This window comes from Cyprinus carpio, chromosome B3 (genome assembly GCF_018340385.1).
Source record: "Cyprinus carpio isolate SPL01 chromosome B3, ASM1834038v1, whole genome shotgun sequence".
Classification (NCBI taxonomy): Eukaryota; Metazoa; Chordata; class Actinopteri; order Cypriniformes; family Cyprinidae; genus Cyprinus; species Cyprinus carpio.
In genome coordinates this window covers 5838796-5862742 of record NC_056599.1, presented here as the reverse complement: position 1 = coordinate 5862742, position 23947 = coordinate 5838796, and the positions used below count along the sequence as shown (strand labels likewise).

At 37.3% G+C, this 23947-nt stretch overlaps 1 protein-coding gene and 1 pseudogene across 2 annotated transcripts; one reads left to right on the top strand and one right to left on the bottom strand.

Annotated features, from left to right (window-relative positions):
* LOC122136721 overlaps positions 1–23947 on the bottom strand; it is a 690060-nt pseudogene that overhangs the window by 419487 nt on the left and 246626 nt on the right.
* Positions 19331–22899, top strand: LOC109095263. 2 transcript variants are annotated; one of them, XM_042721266.1, is made up of 3 exons: positions 19331–21619; positions 22034–22139; positions 22838–22899. In XM_042721266.1, exon 1 carries the CDS (start codon positions 19335–19337, stop codon positions 20310–20312), a length of 978 nt encoding a protein of 325 aa, XP_042577200.1. In that variant the 5' UTR covers positions 19331–19334; the 3' UTR covers positions 20313–21619; positions 22034–22139; positions 22838–22899. The 2 variants fall into 2 exon arrangements, with proteins under 2 accessions (XP_042577200.1, XP_042577199.1); XM_042721265.1 differs by lacking the exon at positions 22838–22899 and having other exon boundaries at positions 22034–22168.

Sequence of the window (23947 nt, the reverse complement as noted above, 5' to 3'; positions counted from 1 at the left end):
TACAAATCCATCTATCTATCTCCAACTTCATAACTAAATGTCCGCAATCTCGTAGTTCTTTAACTGTGATGATTATGAGTTTACAAAAACGGCTTTTTGTGTACGTTTCGAGACGTTGATGAATAATGCGGGTTGCGGCGCAGACCCTCCAGCAAAAGCCATGAACCCAATTGTGGGTGGGGTTGGTGTTTTAAAAACACTATATAAATGTTGTTGCTTGTAATTTGTTAGGAAAATGAGAAACGATCGTTTGATCGATAATGAACCCTGTTCCTCTAGCCGGGATCTTTGCAGCGGCTTTGATGAAGCGCCTTCAAAAGCCCTTTTGAAAACTGCATTGATTTGGACTTAAGACATTTGGGGTTGTTGAGTTTTGCTGAAGTTCATTGTGTGTGAGGGAAAATCCTTTAAATGGTTTCCTCAAAAAATACGTAGTTTGCATTTATGTTTCGACACTGACAGAAAATGAAAGACAGTGGAGATTCTTGGCTGAGAGAGGAAGCGAGTGGAGTCTAATTATCAGGAAATTTTTGTCATTTTGAGGGGAGTACTACCCTGTTATCGGTATCACCATTAAAGAATGTTTTTTAAAAAAATGGTCTAGGGTACCCAGATGCACAATAGGATAAACACATTTTAACACATGTTTTTTTATTTTAGTTTTTTTTAGAATCATAATGATTGGATGATAAAGGTTAGAGGAAGAGAGAGCTAGTGCACCACCAGAGAAGATTCAGTTTTTTTTTTTTTCGTTTTTTTTTTTTTTTTTTTTTTTTTTTCATCAGTAGTAAAGTATCACTGCTGCTAGTATATAAACACCTTAGTAGATTTTTTAATGCCAACAATGCACACTCCAAAATAAAACGAATCTTTTTTTTTTTTCTCATGCCATACCAGAGTGATATCGGGACGTTCTTTCCACAGAGAATTTTTTGAAAAATGATCCATTTCATTTGTAAGCCACGATCCTGCACGTGCATTGTTCAGACACTACCAAACGCCGTGTGTTCTCTGTCTATTCACTTTGCATTATTCACTGCACAAGAATCCAAGCGCAAGAGATGTGATTTTTTCTAAGAAGTCACTAGTTTTATTTTTTCTACACTTTTTGGGTTTCATTTGGACAGCTAAGATAATAACAATCATAGAAACATCCAACTTAGATCTGGTGGGAAGGATTTCAATGAAATAAATTGAGTTGTTTGTGTTGGGTTGGACTCTATTACACACATTTTCATTCATTACATTTCATATACGTTTTTTAAAATGAGTCCGAAGGTAAAAAATTAATTATTCGATGGAAAATTTGCCCACTGTCATTGCAGATTTGAGCTGCATCAAACACTAATTAACTACCCTGAACTAGCTTTAAATCAAGATCCTCAGGATTCCCAGAACCATCCAGGCCGGTGGTGCGATGCGATACAGAGTCGCAGGACCCATGGCACCGCCAGGGAGTTATGGCGACACAGGAATTGACAGGATTTTTGATTTAGTTCACCAGTAAGGCAAACACCATGAAACATTCTGACCACAACCATAATACTTATCGCACACATAGCTGTGTTCACACATAACATTTATTGACATTCTTGGTTTTTTATTTGTGGTTTGTCCCACCCTGCTTCAAAAATTCTACTGTTAATGACTTGGACAAAACAGCAAATTCGACACGTTTTGGGAACTACCCATGATGGTGCGGTAGTAAATGATGGACAGCCATTACGAAAAAGAGAAGTTTTTTTTTTTTTATTCAGTGTGCTATTCGTATACTTTCTTTAAACTAAAAAATAGGAACGTATGCTTTTAGTTTACTTTTTATGTACTTTTCTCCGACAATGGGCTTTATGGACTCACTCAGGAAATATAACGTAAAATGACATTAAGTATGTACTTGACTTTTTACTTACAAAAAAAGTCGTAAGTTATACTTGAACTTGAACTTAAGTGTTATTACTTAATAAAATAAACTTGAAGTATATCACTTTTTGGTAAGGGAGAATAATCCTGTCACATTTTGGGGTTGAACTATCTCCAGTACTTTAATAATCGCACATACGGAGAATGAAAGACCCTTCTTTCACACATATCATCCATCAACCCTTTATGTGAATTCCCGTGGAGAATATTGAAGAGAAAGACCCTCATTAGCCATATCATAGCAGTGTGAAAACACCCTCCCAGTTAATACAAATGATTGCCCAAATTTTGTATTTAGTTTTTTAAAAACAATATTAACCCCGCTCCATCGACCAAGATTGGCGGGGTTAACGACCAAGAATGGCGGCGCAGTAAAAACACAACATACAGAAAAAGTGTGGTGCTCGCTCGCGGGTTTCTCTACCAAGTTTTTAATGCAATTTTCAAGTATTTTTCACTGCTCATCTCGGTCCTGTTTGTACTGGAACAGCTTTTGCTTTAACATCCATAAACACCCGGACGGAGCTTCTTGGATATCGGGTTAGGTACCTTTTTTCAACAGTTTTTATGACACCAATCGTCGACTCATCCCTGAAATAGCCAGGAACCCCCGCGCTACGGCACCTACCGCCGGATTCGGCCGAAAAGTGCTCCCAGGCCACGGCGTCGAGATGGTAAACAAAGGGCGGGGGAAGCGCCGGGGGAGGTCTTTAAGAGCTAAGCCTTAAAGCTAACACCGCTTTCGGGCTTTCTTTACCGAGCATTTTTACTCGCTAATGTGCGGTCACTGGTGAACAAAAAAATAAATTTAGGATGAGTTACGACCTTCGCATCACCCCAGCAGTAAGAGGAACTTTTGGACTTGCAATGTCATGGTTTTCACAGAAACAATGGGCTACACAGCGTACATACCCGATAATGCTATTTGAGCTAGCCGTGAAACGCTACACGCGCCGGGCAGATTTAGACGAATCAGGCAGATGACACCGTCCGTGCAAGACCAAGACGGTGGTGGATTGGTGCATTTTTTATGTCAACAAAGCTCTGTGTACGAACCACTGTCATATTCCTTTGAGACCACGGCTCAGCTAACCTAGAGATTTCTCTCATGGTTAAATGTAGACTTTTTTATCTGCCGCGGGAGTTCACTTCCACCATAATAACTGCAGTCTTATATTCCAACCGGATGCTAATGCCAAGCTTGCTTTTGAAAGACTTCATGCAGCCATTAGTAAACAACAGACGGCCTGCTCACCCAGAGGCTGCTTTTATTGTCACATGTGATTTTTCAATCACTGCAAATTAAAGACAGTGCTCTCCAAATTTCATCAGCATGTTTCCTGCCACACCAGAGGAGACATCAATACATTGGCGATCTTTGTTGAAATACACCCAAATGAATGGACGCTTGGGATCATGTTACACAAACATCTGATGGTGCTTACATCGCGACTTCCTCCTCCCCCACCTCGGAGCGTCTGATCACCTTTCTTTTTTGTTTCTCACACCGACCAATATTCACCCCTCATCAACCGTGTGAAGCCATCAGTGAGGACCATCAAAGTGTGGCCCACTGGAGCAGACTCTTTACTTCAGGACAGGTTTCAACACACTGACTGGAGTATGTTTGCGTTCTCAGGCTGCCTGTGGCTCTCACACGGACATCGACATCTATACCTCCTCTGTACTGACTTACACCGCTTACAAACACCACCATTGACAGTGTTTACTATCAGAAAAAAAGATCCCTAACAACATACCCTAATCAGAAGCCATGGATGAACAAGGAGGTGCGAATTCTGCTGAAAGCCCCGGCAACACTGCCTTCAGGTCAGATGACGCTCAGGCCTACAGTAAATCCAGGGCTAACCCTGAAAAGGGGCATTAAAAAGGCCAAAAAATTTTTTTTTTTTAAAAAAAAAAAAAAAAGATTAGAGGGTAGAGAGGAACACTTTTCCAACTCTGACCCCCGACGCATGTGGCAGGGGAATCCCAGTCAACAGTCAGTGACTACAAGCCAAGCAACTCCACTCCAACGGTCATGGACGTCTCCTTCCTTAAACGAGCGAAACTTACTTTTATACTCGCTTCAACAGGGACAGCAAGGAGACGGCCACCAAAATCACACTCTCAGCAGATCACCAACCTCTCAAACTCACCTCCACAGATGTCCACACTGCAGTGAGCCGGAATTCACCGCACGGTAAGGATGGAGTCGGACCGTCTGGACTGAGGGACGATTTCTCCCTAAGAGAACAAAGGGGGGGGGACTTTCTTGATAATTTACATTTGAACACTCTCCTGAATACCCTTCCCCCTGCATAGTAACAGTGCCATCAGAGATGCACCATGCCTAGCAGTTCACACCTCACCACCACACTCCCTCCTCACACTATGTCCCCCATCCTTTCTCTCTCTCAACTCACTCTAAATCTATGCAATGTTAAGTGTATACAAACAGGTGACTATATACATTCTCTTGACATAGTGCAAAAATGGCTCCCAAGAGTTCTAGAGAACAGAACAAATATTGTGTGCCACTTAAGGTGTGTGTCCTCCCCCAGGTCCTTCATGTAAACTACCTCCTGTATGTAAATAAGTGCCCTCTTTCTACAAGCATCAATATAATTATAATGACAGACACCACCATTTGGCAAGATTGAATTATCTGGGTATTTAAGGAAAAACTTAATTATAATGACAGACACCACCATTTGGCAAGATTGAATTATCTGGGTATTTAAGGAGAGATGGCAAAGGGTTCAAGGAATCTGTAGTTCAGATCTCCCGCACAATTGCTGGGTGTGTTAGTCCTTTTCATTGCCAGGTAAATACTTTTATATTCTTTGATTTTCTGAATTGGTGTATATGATGGATGTATTTGTTTTATTCTTGGAATTGGATTGAATTATTGTTTCTATTGCCTGGCTAATAAATTGTTACGTTTTAATTTTATTCTGATTGACTCTGAAATGATTAACTCCAGTAAATTGTGTTAAGCCAGTAATAATACCACAAATCTATGCTCAGGTAGTAACGGACTAAAACTCAGTTTGTGAAACATCGGGGCACGCTGACTGAAGTTTTTGAAGAGCTCTGACTAACACATTGGCATTAGTTTAGGGTGTGTACTTAGACTGTAGGGGCTTATATTAAAATGGGTTTTCCGTTCAGAACACAGAGTGTGTTGTTAGATCAATCTGAATAGGGTGAGCCGCAACCTCTGATTATTGTAATATTATTCTAACTAAGTGTACGTGGGGAAAACCACGGCATGATTATGTAAAGTTACCATTAGAGGAAGTTAATTGATCAACTTGGTTCTATGGTAAAGGTCATGACCTCTGGATAGATATAGTCTTACTTTAATTAAGTGGTGTACAGATCTATGGGGACTGAAGAACATACTTTTAGAAAATAAGCAAGCATGGTGCTGCGTCTAAAAGTATTCAGTCAATTGCCTCTGTCTAATGACCAAGACTGACAAGTTTGTGATTTAAGAGATCGTATTCCCGATTTGTGGCGAGACTCAAAAGGTTATAGAATTCCAAATAAACGAGTATAATTCAAACCTAAGGGTTAAACAGAATAATCAAACACTTATTCAAATTTGTAAATAACCAAATATGGTTAAACTCTTTTTCATAATTGGAGTCAGATGAAAATACAGAGGTAATATACATAAAGAGATGATTTTTAATTAAATGTTTGTTGCATTGTATAAAAAGAAGACAGTGACAACGCAGAAAACCCTTCGACCCACACCAATTTGCCTACTACCGCAGAAATAGAGGAACAGATGGAGCAGTATGCACAGTGCTGCACTCCTGCACTCACACACCTGGGACAATAACAACACAAACATTTAGGATGTTTGTTTGTTGACTTCAGTTTTCAGCATTTAACACCATCATTCCCTCCATTCCTCTACTCCCCTCTACAGTCGTGGCCAAAAGTTTTGAGAATTACATAAATATTAGTTTTCAAAAAGTTGTGCTGCTAAACTGCTTTTAGATCTTTGTTTCAGTTGTTTTCTATGATTGTACTGAAATATAATACAAGCACTTCATACTGTTTCAAAGGCTTTTTAATCGACACATTACATGACATTTTATGCAAAGAGTCAGTTATTTTTTGCAGTGTTGGCCCTTCTATTTCAGGACCTCTGCAATTCGACTGGGAATGCTCTCAATCAACTTCTGGGCCAAATCCTGACTGATAGCAACCCATTCTTTCATAATAACTTCTTGGAGTTTGTCAGAATTAGTGGGTTTTTGTTTGTCCACCCCGCCTCTTGAGGATTGACCACAAGTTCTCAATGGGGATTAAGATCTGGGGGGAGTTTCCAGGCCATGCACCCCAAAATTTCAACATTCTGGTCCCCGAGCCACTTAGTTATTCACTTTTGCCTTATGGCACACGGTGTGCTCCATCGTGCTGGAAAATGCATTGTTCTTCACCAAACTGTTGTTGGGGTTGTTGGAAGAAGTTGCTAATGGGAGGGTGTTTTTTGGTACCATTCTTTATTCATGGCTGTGTTTTTTGGGGCAGAATTGTGAGTGAGCCCACTCCCTTGGATGAGAAGCAACCCCAACACATGAATGTGGTGTCAGGATGCTTTACTGTTGGCATGACACAGGACTGATGGTAGCGCTCACCTTTTTCTTCTCTTCTCCGGACAAGCCTTTTTTTTTTCCAGATGCCCCCAAACAATCGGAAAGGGGCTTCATCGGAGAATATGACTTTGACCCAGTCCTCAGCAGTCCATTCATTATACTTTCTGCAGAAGATCCAATCTGTCCCTGATGTTTTTTTTGGAGAGAAGTGGCTTCTTTTTCGTGCTGCCCTTCTTGACACCAGGCCATCTTCCACAAGTCTTCGCCTCACTGTGCGTGCAGATGCGCTCACACCTGCCTGCTGCCATTCCTGAGCAAGCTCTGCAACTGGTGGCACTCCGATCCCACAGCTGAATCCTCTTTAGGAGACGATCCTGTCGCTTGCTGGACTTTCTTGGACGCCCTGAAGCCTTCTTACAAGAATTGAACCTCTTTCCTTGAAAAGTTCTTGATGAACCTATGAATTGTTGATTTTAGGTGCAATCTTAGTAGCCACAATATCCTTGCCTGTTAAAAGCCATTTTTTATGCAACGCAATGATGGCTGCCCGCGTTTCTTTGCAGGTCACCATGGTTAACAATGGAAGAACAATGATTTCAAGCATCACCCTCCTTTTTAACATGTCAAGTCTGCCATTCTAACCCAATCAGCCTGACATAATGATCTCCAGCCTTTGTGCTCGTCAACATTCTCACCTGAGTTAACAAGATGATTACTGAAATGATCTCAGCAGGTCCTTTAATGACAGCATTGAAATGCAGTGGAAAGGTTTTTTTGGGATTAAGTTAATTTTCCATGGCAAAGAAGGACTATGCAATTCATCTGATCACTCTTCATAAACATTCTGGAGTATATATGCAAATTGCTATTATAAAAACTTAAAAAGCAGCAACTCTCCAATATTTATGTAATTCTCAAAACTTTTGGCCACGACTGTACACCCAATGACTGCAAGGCCTGTTGCATGGATCCAAACTCCATCATTAAGTTTGCAGACGACACCACGGTTGATGGGCCTCATCATTGAAACCCCAATGCTGAGCGGACTGCCTAAAGGGAAGAGGCACCTGGCCACATGGTGCACTGACAATAAATATAACTGCTCCATTAACACCAGTAAGACAAAGGAGCTCATTGTGGACTTCAGGGTAGAAGAAAGGAAGCATGCAATGACCCATCCAACCCACATCACAGTAACGGGATGGTTGTTGAACGTGTCCTCCAGCTTCAAGTTTCCGGGGAAACCACCATCTCGGAGGACCTGTCCTGGACCACAAACAACCTCCAGCCTGGTCAAGAAGGCTCACCAACGCCTCTTCTTCCTCAGAACACTGAAGAAGAACCAACTGTCTTCAGCCATAGCGGTGAACTTTTAACGGTGTGCGATCGAGAGCATCCTGACCAGTTTGTATTACAGTCTGGGTATGGGAACTGGCTCTGTGGCTGACCGCAAAGCACTGCAGAGGATGGTGAAAACTGCCCAACGCATCACAGGGACACCACTTCCTGCTATTGAGGACATCCAGAGGAAACAATGTCTACGTCGAGCTCGCAGCATACTTAAGGACTCCTCTCACCCTGACCATGGACTGTTTAACCTCCTGCCCTCCGGGAGGCACTTCAGAAGCCTCCGGACAAGGACCAGCAGATCCAGGAACAGCTTTTTTCCCTACAGCTGTCTCCTTGCTGAACTCTGCCCTCTGACACCCCCCCACACTATACACACAGACTCCTCCCCCACTTCATCACTCCCCCACTTCATCACTACATCTGACCGATTTATATATTTATTTACAACAAGCAAAAAACAGTAAACTTGCTATTACTTGCACTACTGTCTGTTCATCCAGAAACACTGAATAATCCATTGCACACTGAAATATTTTCTATGCACTTTAATTTTCATTGCAATAGTGTAAATTATGTTCATATGTTCATAGTTCTGCCTATAGTTGTACCATACACTTTCACATAATCCAGCTGTATAGTATGTTAATAGACCACCTATCTGTATATCATGCTGATAGTATTTAAAATCTGTAAATTATGTCCATTATACTTATCTGTATAGTTATTGTACATATTGTAGACCTTGTATATTCTGTACTTACTGCTTATTGCACTTCTGGTTAGATGCTAACTGCATTTCGTTGCCTTGTAGCTTACATGTGCAGTGACAATAAAGTTGAATCTAATCTAATCTAATCTATTGTGTATTTATTTTATAATACAAATTGGCATTTTTAGGTGTTTACCTTGCAATGATACCCTTGGAAAAGAATGTCCATTGTTGTGAATCTACATGTTCCTTCTTTTGGTGATGCACATTTTTTTGTCGCATCAGACAAAAGTTTTAGATACAAGACAAACATACAATTTATTAAGCTTGTTTAAAGGAAACAAAAATAATTTAAATCATCCTTTTTGAGAGAATCATAGTGTGTCCTTTTTTTCTTCCCAGATGCACCAAGGATCCAGCTGATTACTGGCCATTTGCAGGATTGCTCTTTATTTGCTGTATCTGTCACATCTGGTACACTTTTGTTGTAAGTTTTGATTTAACATATTAATACACTTGTATAGTTAGGATTCTGAACTAAAAGACAGTATAATATTTATTATCAGAACTATGCCCTAGGGGTCAGGAGAATATTGTGGAAACAATATATAAATCGATCTGGAAAATACAAGCCACAAACCACCACAATCAGTTTTTTTTTTCACCACCCTTTTCAAATGTGAAATCAGACCTCATCATGATAGTAACCCTAACTGTCAAGACACTTGAGGTGAAGAGCTTTTTGAGAAGAACTGGTTTATGATGTTAATTTACATCTGAATACTAAAAAATGTAAAGGAAAACTCCACTTTTATTGGAAATAGGCTAATTTTACAACTTCCCCAGAGTTAAACAGTTTATAAACGTTTTTGAATCCATTCAGCCAATCTCTGGGTCTGGCGGCACCACTTTTAGCATAGGCTTAGCATAGATCATTGAATCTGATTAGAACGTTAGCATCTCTCTCAAAAAAATGGCCAAAGAGTTTCTATATTTTAACCTATTTAAAACTTGTAAACTGTAGTTACATCGTGTACTAAGATCTACGGTAATGAAAAGGTGCGATTTTCTAGGCCGATTTGACTAGATACTATACTCTCATTCCTGCGTAATAATCAAGAAACTTTGCTGCAGTGCATGGGTCATGCAATGATATTACGCAGCGCCTGAAAAATAGTCCCCAGCTAGGTAACTTCCAACGTGACCGGCATTAAGTTTTCAGGCACTTACTGTGTAATATCATTGCACCTGCTGCACCCATGGTACGGCAGCACTGTTCCTTGACTATTATACAGGATGAGAGTATAGTTCCTAGCCATATCGGTCTAGAAAATCGCAACTTTTCATTTTCCGTCAGTCTAAGAACACGATGTAACTAAAGAAGGGTGAGAGTTTTAAATAGGAAAAATATTGAAACTCTTTGATCATTTTTTTGAGAGAGATGCTAATGGTCTAATCCAATTCAATGATCTATGCTAAGCTATGCTAAAAGGGGTACCGCCAGACCCGGAGATCGGCTGAATGGATTCAAAAACGGTAAAACTCAACTGGTTAACTCTGGGGGAGTTGTAAAATTAGCCTATTTCTAAAAAAGTGGAGTGTTCCTTTAAATTTAAATTGTTTAATGTTTAAAAATCAATAGTGGTGTGAAATCTTGTAAATGTTTTAGTTTTGTGTTCAGTATGTTTAGAAAATTTCACTTTAATCCTAATGTTTGAGAATTGATAACTGTTCTACTGATAACTGCTAGTAGTTTAAAATGTGGAATTTAAATTTAAGATAATACTGTAATTATAATACTGAATTAATCCATTTTATTTAGTTGACATGTTGTAATAATTTAGAAAATACCTGTAAAATAACAGTGTGTCTCAGTAGAACTTTAAGTGCCGTCCCTTTATTGAAGGTGTTTGGTCATTATAATCTAGGGAATACTTGTAAAATAACAGCATTTCTCCATAAAACTATAAGTGCTATCACTTTATTGAAGGTGTTTGACTGTAATAATTTAGGAAAAAACTGTAAAATAACAGTGTTTCTCCATAAAACTATTAGTGCTATCACTTTATTGAAGGTGTTTGACTGTAATAATTTATGAAATACCTGTAAAATAACATGTTTTCTCTGTAAAACTATTATTGCCATCACTTTATTGAAGGTGCTTGGTCATTATAATCTAGGACATTATAATCTGCAACATTATGGTTAAATTTAAACCTGAAAAAATATCATAAACATGACACTTCAAGTAAGCATTTTATTACCTGCAAGTTATTAAAAAAAAATAATAATCTATATCTACAACATAATGTGTATCTGTGTGTGTGAGCATGTTTAGTATGTATTAAGTAATAGACTGTGTTAAGGTAAAAAAACGTTAAAACTTTTCATTACTCTGTGATGAGCTCAAAAGGGAAATGCATATAAATAATTACTATTAATTATGATTATTTAACATTATGTATATCAGCTGCCAGTAGTAAATGTAGCAGAATTACATTCCCATCAACTAATCTGTTCATCCAGCAAACAATTAGTGTGATTTCATATCAACTCCAAGAAAGGATATTTTCATGGCCACAGGATATAAGTTTCTTACAGGACTAATGCATTAGAGCATGTGGCTACATCATTTCGTAAAAGGGACATTATTCACAAGCAGTGACACAATCAGAAACTCATGTAATCTGTGCACAAGAGTTTTATTAACTAAACAGTAACACAAACTAGTCTAACACATTTCTGAACCAATAGAGATCTACACTTTCGGAGGGAAAGTTTACGACTCTTTGTCTTCACAGCATGGTATTTTGCATATTTAACGGCATATGGGTGTTGATGCAAAACTCCTAAAGATTCTCAGAGCATTAACATGTTGCGTAGGTTTCAACATATCATGTACACTCTCACTAAGATCATCAAAACACGAATTCAAAGAGACCAAACATGGTATAGATGAGGTTATTTTAACTAGTGATCTATCATAATGCATGCATAAAACAGTATACAATACAAAAGACAATATGCGAGAACAGTAATAATATACACAGTGACCTGAGGATGTGTGAATTCATTCAAAAAAAGTTTTTTTTTTCCTATGAATTAATTAGAGAAGAGTCTTTTTATGGGCATCATGGGTGTTTCCTATGGGGAAAGGTAGTGAGAGGGAGAACTCTCGACATGCCATTGGGTCGTAAAGTTCATCTGGTCTGGTAAAGGTGCCCAGGTTGCCATGGTAACCAGGGGCCCGGTGTATTACAGAAAGATCCTAACTTTAAAATATTATCTTATCTGTTTGGTAACCATGATAATTTCAGTTAGGACAACATTTAGGACAAAAGCTACAACAGAAAGAGTCTACCATTAGCACTATTCGGACAGGACTAGTTTTCTACCAATTCGGACGGGACTAACATCTCCATGTTTATTACAGAGGTGGGAGGGTCTGTTTTGTGCATCTGGGAGTCACAGAGATCACACACTCTGTATGCGTGCATTGCATATAACGTTAGTCATTCGGATTGATTACCATTAGTATTATTACACAATAAACACTAAAAAAACTAAATGGCTAGTATAGCAAAACCATGTTAATGTGTGGGTTTCTTTAGTTTAATTTGTTTTTTTGTAGTAGGCTAAACCCATGTTTAATTTTCATAAAAGTACATCTGTAATTAAAACATATGTAACTGAGTGCATAAATGAACGTGAGTAATCTTACCTAATGCTGATATTACAATAGCCAGTATTAACAGTTTACGTGATCTGGCTCTTGATTTTATTATTTTTGTATTATTATTATTTCTTTGCTTGGAAGCAAATATATCAAACATGCGTGTTGTAAGAGCATCTACGGTAATTCACGTTGGCCAAAACAGACAAGAGAAAACGCATTGTGAAATAAAATATCGCCGGCAATCACAGACATTCTTATTCGGACAGGATTAGTTTTCTCAGAGGATTACTGAGTTTGCTGTAAAACAGTAGATAATTTGCTCTGGAATTATCACAGAGGTTGTGTGAGAAAAACACAGATGTGGCAGATTCAGACGGAATTAAAATCACCAAGTACGTCTGTGAAACACAGATTTCTCTAACGACCCCCTAGAAACTAGTCCCGTGCAAATAGGGCTATTGACTAGTTACGTTTTTTTGCAAAATTGAAGTAGCTTCTGTTATTCTGTTTCCCTCATCAGCAGCTCACAGTGTTGGTTGCTTGGTAACAGACCTGAGAGTGGATTGTCGAACTTGATGCAATTTAAGATTTCCTAACTAGAGATAAGATATAACTTTGTAAGATAGGATAAGAATCCTAAATCAAGTTAAGATTTGCTTCTGTAATACGAATTTGCAAGAAAAAAAAAAACTAATTTAACATATCATATCTTAAGTTAAGACCTAAGATAAGAAGTTTTCTGTAATACGCCCCCTGGGATATCATTTATATCATGAAGCAAAACGATGTACAAGAATAAACCTTTGTGACATTGTTCTTTGGGGAGGAACTCCATCTTTTAGTTGATCTGAATCTCTCAGTTGATTGTGCTGGTTTTGAAGATGAACTTTATTCACTGTGAAAACTTCAGATAATGTTTCTTTATGTTGCTTGTGATGGATGCAGCATCAGATCTGAAAGTACTGGATCTGAAGATGATCTACTTACTGTGAATGTTTTTTTGTATGATTATGTAGAGAAGATGAATTATTGAAACACTTCCCACTTTTAGTGCAGAGATATGGTTTCTCTCCAGTGTGGATTCTCAAATGTTTTTTCAGGGTTCCTGACTGACTGAATCTCTGGTCACAGTGTGAACACTTAAAAGGTTTCTCTAGTGTGAATGTTCATGTGATACTTAAGGTTTGCTGATTGTGTGAAACTCTCCCCACACTGACCACATATATATGGTTTTTCTCCAGTGTGGATCCTCTCATGCAGTTTTAAACTGGTCGCTGAAATAAAAGTCTTTTCACACTCAAAGCACATGTACACTTTCACAGCCGTATGAATTTTCTGATGTACTTTCAAATATTGTATTAAAGCAAAACTCTTTCCACACAAATGACATGAATGTGGTTTCTCCTTTGCATGAAGTTTCATGTGTATTGTCAGGTTTGAAGACCACAAAAACATTTTCCTCACTGTCACGTGTACAGTTTCTCTTCAGTGTGGATGTTCATGTGTACCTTGAGGGTTGATGATTGTGAGAAACTCTTCCCGCACTGATCACAAGTGAATGGTTTCTCTCCAGTATGAACCCTCATGTGGCCCGTAAAGCTTCCTTTTATTGCAAAACTCTTCCCGCACTGATCACATGTGTACGGTTTTCTCTCCAGTGTGGATCCTCTCATGTTTTTTTTTCCGATTTCCTAAATGACTGAATCTCTTGTCACAGTGTGAACACTTAAAAGTTTTCTCTCCAGAGTGAATCCTCTCATGATTTTTAAACTGCTCGCTGAAGTAAAAGTCTTTTCACACTCAAAGCACATGTACTGTCTCACACTAGTATGTACTTTCTGATGCACTTTTAAATGTTCTGGTCACGCAAAACTCCTTCCACACAAATGACATGAATGTGTTTTTTTTTTTTTTTTTTTTCCATTGTATGAACTCTCAGGTGCTGCTTCAGGACTGAAGCTCTCAAAAAATATTGTTACATTGATCACATGTGTATGGTTTCTCTCCAGTGTGGATTTTATGGTGATCCTTAAGGTTGGATGATTGTTTGAAACTCTTCCCTCACTGATCACAAGTGTATGGTTTCTCTCCAGTATGAACGCTCGTGTGAAGTTGATCGTTCAGTCACTGGCTTGATTCACTGATGCATAAACAGTATTAAATGATTTAGAAAGAAAGTCTGTGTGAACTTGAATAATTAGTCACACATCAGAAATCACTGATCACAGATCAGGCATTAATGAACACTGTTACTCACTGTTTGTGGCGGTGCTGTCTAATCCATATCGTAAAAGTCTGCTTGTAAAGCCTGTGCTGACATATGAACTTCACAGGTTTTCCTCACATGCTTGTTACCTAAGTGTTTAAGATGGCAAATACACAAACAGCACTGTACTCGATGATAAGAAAGAAACGATCTTGTATGATGCATAAACAAACTGTTGTATGATGCATTACACCTGTGGTGTAATTTTAGTCAGTCGAAAATGAAAAAACTTGAAGTGGCTTATAATGATGCATTGAGAATTGTGCTTAAAATTCCTAAATGGTGTCAGTGCAGGTGAAATAATTTGTGTCTAATAATGTGTCCACTTTTAACGCTGTTTTAAGAAATCTTATGTATAGATTCATGTGCAGACTAACAGGTTCTAAGAATATGATCATTGTGTCCATAGCTGATGTTACTAAGAGTGACACAAGGTATACATCTTGCTTCTGGAAACATTGGACCCGAAGACTGTATATGTTTTAATGATGCCTCGTCTGCATCGTTCTTAAATGTTTTTTGTATTGTTTTATATGTGTGTATATGTATGTGTGTATATGTATGTATGTATGTAGATATATATATATATATATATATATATATATATATATATATATATATATATATATAGATATATATGTGTATGTGTATACATACATACATATATATATATATATATATATATATATATATATATATATATATTATATATATATATATATGTTTATGTGTATGTATATATATCTGTATTTTGCTGTCTCTATGGACCTATGTGTCTTGAATAAAAGTTGATTGATTGATTGAAACTGTATAAACGTATTGTACAATCGAGAAGACCGTGATCTGCTCACCTCTCCTCAGAAGACACGAGGTTGAGTGAACGCGCGCTAGTGATGACGTCATCACCGCGAGGCGGGATCAATGCTCGGAGCTTTGGATGGCGTAGGCAAACGTGTGGATTGTGACTGGTGTACTGATGGTAGGAACTGACGTAGATTCCGGAAGCAATCCGGAAATGGAGGAAGATAGGATTGAGGACGATAGTGGTTGAAATTCAAATTTAGGGTGGAACATAGTTAAAACAAAGAAAAGGAAGAAAAGTCGTGATTTAATTTCAGACACAGAAAGCGACAAGGGAAGTCAACTGCCACAAAGGAAGAAGAAGGAATATAAAGTAATGATAAAGTTTGCTGCCGAATCTGTGAGTAACATCAACCCTTTGAAACTTACAAAAGCAATTAAAGAAAGTGTAGGGAGTGTAGAGAATATAAAAACTATGAAGGATGGAAGACTGTTCTTGTTTTGTAAAGATAGTAGGCAACAAAAAGCAGCTTTGGGAATTAAATCAATGATCGGACAAAAAATAGAATGCTCAATTCCAGAAGAGAGACACTGGATTAGAGGTGTAATATATGGAATTCCTTTGGATGTTTCAGATGAGATAATTAAAAGAAGTGTAAAGGGAGCAGCAGCAGTTAAGGAAGTCAGAGGCTTGAAATGTTTCAGAAACAATGAGAAAACTGACAGTCTTTCAGTTATGTTGGCCTTTGATGAGTCCAAATTACCAGAAAGAGTATTTTTGGTATTTGTCAGCTATGGAGTCAGAGTGTACATTCCTCCTCCATTAAGGTGTTTCAAATGCCAAAAATATGGACATGTGGCTGCTGTATGTAGAGGCAAACAAAGATGTGCAAGATATGGAGGCGATCATGAGTATGGTAAATGTGGACAAGGTAAAACCCCAAAATTCTGTAATTGTGGGGGGAGCACAGTGCAGCTTATGGAGGTTGTGAAGTGAGGAAAGATGCGATTAAGGTTCAAAACGTGAGAATGGAAGAAGGAATATCATATGCTGAAGCACTTAAAAAAGTAAAACAAACCCCAAAGCAAGCATAGTAGAGGAGGCCCCTGTTAGGATACAACCACAACCAAGTAAAGTAATTGAATTGATTGAAGACAAAGTTTCAGTCATAGCTTTTGTGGCAGAAGTGGTGAATTGTTCAGCGCAGACTGAAAGTAGATCTGAAAGGATTAAGATAATCATTAGAGCTGCAGAAAAATATTTGGAACTGAAGAACATAACAGTTGACATGATAAAGGAAAGACTCTTGACACAAGCAACAAACAGTCAGACATCATGTGGGGGCTCATAATGGCTTTTGTAATCTTGCAGTGGAATGCAAGAAGTTTAATTGCAAATGGGCAAGAATTTAAGCATTTTATAGCAAATTGTGATGTGTCCCCAGATATTATTTGTGTTCAGGAAACGTGGCTTAAACCACAGTTACATTTTCAGAATAGTGGGTATGAGGCAATTAGGAAAGACAGGAATAAAGGAAATGGTGGTGGAGTTGCAACTTTTATTAAAAAAGGTATAGGGTTTAGGAAAGTTGAAGATAATGAGTATGAGGCTGTGGTAGTGGAGGTATGGGAAGGAAATCAGAGTATTAGGATAATTAATTTCTATAATCCATGTGACAAGCTAACTAAGGATATGATGGAAAATATTGGAGGAATTGGGGATTTTAAAATGGTGTGGTGTGGAGATTTTAATGCTCATAGTACTCTATGGGGTAGTTCTAATACTGATTATAATGGATTGATTATAGAAGATATGCTGGACTGGGAGTGCTAGTATGCGTTAATGATGGAAGCTACACAAGAGTTAATCTTTCTAAATGCAAATATTATGTGTTAGATTTGACAATAGTATCAGAAAATTTAGCTCGAAGATGTGATTGGAAAGTATTTAATAAAAACAAGTATGGAAAGAATTCCTAATTGGAATTTTAAATCAGGGGATTGGGAGTTGTACCAAGAAATATGCCATAACAAAATGGCTGAAATTAATGATGATGTTGTGGAAGATATTGATGTTTTAAATTAAAAAATCAGTGAGGTTCTTAGGAGCACAACAGAAGTAGTATTTGGTAGAAAGAAGGCATGTAGTAGGAGAAAAATTGTTCCGTGGTGGAATGAAGAATGCAATGAGGCAATTAAAGAAAGAAACAGAACACTTAAAAAAGTAAGAAGATCTTTTAGCTATGATGACTTTATTGTTTATAAAAAAGCTCAGGCAATTGTGAGGAGGGTTATCAGGACAGCAAAAAGAAATTATTGGAGAGAGTACTGCAATAATATTGGGGGAAAACATTGAAATCAACGAGGTTTGGAATATGATTAGAAAGATGGGAGGAAAACAAAGAAAATAATAGTATTCCAACGATAATTCATAATGAGGAAGTAGTTGTGTCTGATAGCAGGAAGGCTGGGATACTAGCACAAACATTTGTTAAAGTACATAGCAATGAAAATATATCAAATGACATAATGAAGATAAGGGAACAGAGTTTGAGGAAGAATCCATAAGGAGTCAACTGGAGATCCATTGGATTATGAATTAACTTTGTATGAGTTAAAAAGAGCAATTGCTGGGACCAAACAAACTTCTCCAGGTAGGGATGAGATATGCTATGAAATGATTAAGCATTTATCAGATCCTTCATTAATTGTCATTTTAAACCTTTATAATAAGGTATGGAATTCAGGAAAGCTTCCAATGAAATGGAAACATGGAGTAATTATCCCAGTAGCAAAACCAGGAAAAGATCACACGCAACCCATTAATTATAGGCCTATAGCTCTTACCTCAAATATATGTAAGATTATGGAGCGTATGGTAATGAGTTTTCGAGAGGAGGGATATCTTCTCCCCTTTTTAAAGTGGCTTCAGGAAAGGGAGAAACACTATGGATTCTGTGCTGTGTTTGGAAGCTGACATAAGAAAGGCTCAGATAAATAAAGAAGTTTTGGTAGGTGTCTTTCTTGATGTTGAAAAGGCTTATGATATGTTGTGGAAGGAGGGACTTTTAATTAAGCTGGATATGATGGGAATAAAAGGTAAAATGTACAACTGGGTTATGAACTTTCTGTTAAATAGAACCATTCAAGTCAGAGTGGGATGCGCATATTCTCCGATTTATTCAATCGAGAATGGAACTCCTCAAGGAAGTGTCAGTAGTCCTATTTTGTTTAACTTAATGATCAATGACATCTTTTCTGAGACAGAACCTGGGATAGGGAAATCCTTATATGCTGATGATGCTGCTATATGGAAAAGAGGTAGGAATGTTAAGTTTGTACAGGCAAAGGTTAAAAATGCTGTCAACTTGATAGAAAATTGGGCAAATAAATGGGGCTTTAGGCTCTCTATGGCAAAAACACAAGTAATTTGTTTTTCAAAAAAGAAGACAAACCCTACTATAGATATTAAAATGTATAGAGAAACATTGGAGCAGACATCAGTTGTTAGGTTTTTAGGAGTATGGATGGACTCAAAATTAAATTTCAGAGTACATATACAGAGAATAATAGATAAATGTAAAAAAGTGATAAATATAATGAGATGTCTAGCTGGAGCTGAATGGGGAACATATCGGCAATCACTCAAAAGTATTTATGTGGCACTAATTGGAGCAAATATAGATTATGGTAGCATGGTGTATAGTTCTGCCTCAAAAACTCAACTTGCTAAGATTGAGGCAATTCAGAATCAAGCATTAAGGATATGTTGTGGAGCAATAAGATCATCACCAGTGTCATCACTTAACATTGAGACGGGAGTAATGCCACTAGGAAAGAGAAGGATTAAGTTAAGAATGAAATACTGGGCAAACATAAAAGGTCAGTCAGAAAATAATCCAGTTAAGAATGTTTTAAGTGACTGTTGGGAATATAACCATAAAAACTAACAAGTTTTGGATGGTTCTGTCAGCAATTCCTCCTTGGTTTTTTCCCATGCCTTTTATTGATATCCAGTTACACAAAGACAAACATAATGAGGAGAATATCCTGGATAGCGTAACGGTACAAGATTACATAGATCATGTATATTATAGTGCCATCCAGATATATACTGATGGCTCAAAAGATCGAGACTCTGGTACAACATCTGCAGCAGTATTTATACCTCAATTTAAAGTCAACATTTTGAAAAGAACATCAGATCACATTTCAGTATTTATATCAGAATTAATAGCAATTATATTAGCATTACAGTGGGTTGAAGAAGTTCAGCCAATCCTATCAGTTATATGCACAGACTCTCTATCTGCAATTGAAAGTCTTGCAAGTGGTATTTCTACAGCTAGACAGGACTTGATTTATGAAATATTACAAAGTATTTTTAGAACCAGACAATTGGGAATCATTATTCATATTCTTTGGATACCGGCTCATATGGGGGTGGTAGGAAACGAAGTGGTGGATAGTTTAGCCAAACAGGCCATAAAATTTACAGAAGTTGATATTAATATTGCATTGAGTAAGACTGAGATAAAAAGTATAATAGCAAAGGAAATTAGGAAGAAATGGCAGAACGAGTGGGACAGTGGAAATAAGTGTCGACATTTATACAACATTCAAGGAACAGTTGGTTTAGAAAGAAGAAACATTGGAAATAGGAGGAAGGATGTTTTAATCTCAAGAATGCGCATTGGCCATTGTCTATTAAATCAAAGTATGTTCAAGATTGGGAAACACCAGACTGGGTATTGTGACAAATGTAGTTCAGAAATTATGGAAACAGTAGAACATGTATTATTAAAATGTGAGGCTTATGCAAGAGAAAGGGTTAAATTATTTCAAGCATTAAGAGAAATGGAAATGGAAGTTTTTTCCATCCAAGCATTATTAGGTAATTGCCCAAAGCAATTTAAAATATACGAAGAATTATTTAATTTCTTAAAAAACACTCATTTAATTAACAGAATTTAGGTCCCTACTACCATAACGTTATCCACACTCCAATCCTGTAGGTGGCGGCAATGCACCATTTAAGTTTGGTTTGCCAACCGCCATTAAACTTGAAAAGAAGAAGAAGAAAAAGAAAAAATCGCCAAATTATATTTAAAACGTCCAAACATCTATATAAAAAAACACATTAAGCAAAAACACTTAATGGTGTTTTGTGTATGATTAGAAATAAAACCAAAAGCTGAAAATGATTTTATGGTGTATTCATGGGTGTCTTGGAAAATATACGTGATCACTAAACTGACTCGACAGACGGTGAACTCATTCTTTTGTCTCTATACAAATAGACATTTACATAGACGGGCGAATCTCCTGGTTTTGTAAATGTGGCCAGTTACATTTGCATTAAGCACCAAGTTTGCGCTTGTCGTGCAGTAGCAGATTCTTTTTTTTTAATGGATAGTAACTCTTGTCTACCAATCCTCACTCATGAAGGCTGTTGGTGTTGATCAAATACCATGCGAGTCTATGTTTTATTTATCATTTATTTGTGCAGATGGGATTTTTTCCCAAAAGAAAACAAATCTCCCCGTTTTATTTTCCTGCAGACTGCAAGACAGGGGCGTAACTTGAAGTGGGCGTAACTTGACGAAAGAGGCGTAACTTGAAGTTGTCCAAATCACACAGAACCACGCGAGATGTCAAAACGAGATTTTGTCCGGCTGCGTTCGAAACCACATACCCTTTAATTAGGCACTTAATTTCAATAAGAACTAATTTAAAGAGCGATAAAAGAGTACATACTCTACAGCCTGAATGCGTATTTGTGTATGAAGCATTAATGCGGATATCATCATCCGCTATGTTGATCATGTGACCTACAAAGTTAAAATGAGTGTAAAAACTTAAAAGATATGAGTGACAGGTTTAATAAATGTATTTGTATCTTGATAATGAAGTTTGTAGCATAGCCAATACTGTTAATTTAAGTTTTTATATTTTTAAGAATATTTTTTCAATTATTTAATGTGAATTTTTTTTCTTGTATAGTATCTCATACTATGATGAACACGTTAAATTTTTATTTACTGTTTTATGGCGTTATGATTGTTATTGTTAGATACAACCCTCTTACCATGATCTTTTATGTAAAAAGTTTGGCATAAATAATAAAAAAGAGGGTCAGGCGCACTACCACCTCACAGCATCACTAACTCAACAGTCCAGTACAGTTTCTCTCAGCGACAATATCTGCACAAACGAAACGTCGAACAGCTGCTCGAAGATCTTGCCTTTGGAGAAGATTGTTGATTTTATACTCTAAAAATGTAAGTATTACTACTCAAAAATTAACATTACCCCATAATGAATTGCATCTTTTGCAACACCCCAACACTTACATGCAATAATAATGATAAATGCCAACCAATAATTATATACATTTTTTTTCCTTAAAATTACATTTTAGTAAAAGAAGCAAAATGTATTTTCTGTCGTGACATAGCTATACATGAATATACACTAATGCAGTTGATGTGAATACATCAGTTTTCAGTCAAGCAATTAATACATGAATAGATCAAATATTTATATTTTATTTACTGACAACAAGAAACATGTCTAAATGATTAAAAGAATGTATAAATGTTGGCATCACAATAAATGCATACATGTACAAGTCAACAAACACATGAAACAAAGCTTCATTCAAACTTACTGTTCTAACAATCATGTATTTACAGATGGTGAACCCCACATCTTACTATCATCTCAACACAGCTGAGACAGTTCTGCTGCGCTGTGCTTCACAATCTCACTCTTCTCAACGGGGATGTCGTTGAGCAACAGGTAAGGAAGACCATGATGTCGGCTCTCACCACACAACCTTGAAGCGAGAGCAGAAGCATGACACATGCAGGACAATCTGACTGCTGCTGTGTCTGCTCCAAACAATCGTGTGCTGCTCTCCATGAGCACCACTACCTGTAAAACATTTACACAGAGTTTACAAGTACATGCATTGATTTATTACTTTTGTAGTGTGATAAACCACTGAAATGGTTCAAAACTGTGCTTGAGCACGGCTCTTTTCTCCAGCTTGATCAGAGGATTGTAGGCCCCTGTAATAAGAGCACTGTCAATCACTTCAGATAAAAGCTCCATCACATTTTTTGATGATGCTTTTGAAGCTTCTGAAAGTCAGCCTTCATCGTATAAACAGAAACCAGCAGAACAAACTCTACCAAAATCAAATCCTCAGTGTCTTTTGGTGTTTCTCTAGATGCTCTCGCTGCTCTGGGGTCACTGATGATGAAGAGACCACAGCAGCATCTGGTCCTGATGAGACAGTAAGAGCTGGAGTGATGGAGCATCTCATCCGTGTCTCTGGACCATTTCCGGATGCTGCAGTGGACTTCTCCATCCTCAGTGCACACACCAGTCTGCAGACATTTTCATAACCTACAGAAATACACACACACAATACAAAAAGTCATTACTTTATTCTTTTGTTTCAGGTTTTTCCTTTTTTTCCCCTTTCCTTGCAGGTCCTGCTCCACCACAAAAGATCTGCAGCAAATGCACAGAAATCAACAATAAGAAAAGTGCTGTAATAAATAACTGTTTGAAATTACACTAATTAAAATGTTTTATTAATTTATCTAGTGTACAATACTTACACAAATCCTTTGATGGCAGCATTCCTTCTTCAGTCACTCTACAGCAGATAAACATAATCTGTTCCTGTAACATCCAGACAAGAGTCAAGTAACCTCTGTGATTTATCTGTGATATACTGCATCTGCATGTTGAGTTAGTAACTGTTGTAACTCGCTTTTTATCCAACACAAATGTTCCTAAAATTATCAATATTGCAAATGGACAAATAAAATAGATAACTAGTGTTTAGTTACTGTATGTAGATTTGTTTGTTTACATGACTTACACTCATCTAAAGCAGTGTGTTGACAGTGAATTCTACATAATAGCACACACACATCACTCAGATGTCTGTTTCATGTCTGTCAAATGTGCTCATCTGCAATACTTATCAAAGACTATCCTGTCAGATGATAAATAGACATTTAGTAATAGTCTTCAAGATGTATATATGGTTTATGTAAATCCACTTTAAAATAAGTGTACTTAATGGAGCTCCCCTGTTAGTTATTCATTATAAAACGTGTTTTTTACAGCACAATCACAAATATGCTATATTATGTAAGTAACAAACAGGGTTTAGATTAAGCCAGGATCAGGCCATAGCTCAATTAGTCTTGTCTGTGAAAACCGGAGGATAGCGTCTTTACACCTTTTTTTGCTTATATGTTGCTGACTTTACACCTTAGTTTTAATAGATTATTAACCTCCAAAATCAATACCACTGTATGAAAATAACTTGTACTCTTAAATTTAAATAATTATTTAGTGAAAAAATATATTCTCACCATTGTAACTCATTGTAACTTCTTTCCAGTTTAACGGCAGTTGGCATCCAGCTTATTTGTGCAATACCGCCCTCTTCTGTCCCGGAGTGTGGATCAGATAATAGGTTTTCCTACTAAATGTACACATCACTCACATTCTCCCCTACCATTAATATCTACACACACCTTATGCATCAAATCCTGCCTAAAAACCTCTGCTTCCCTTAAAAA

What these genes read in the sequence shown, in the direction of transcription:
- LOC109095263 (XM_042721266.1), top strand. Translation starts at nt 19,335, where the DNA reads ATGCCTTTTATTGATATCCAGTTACACAAAGACAAACATAATGAGGAG.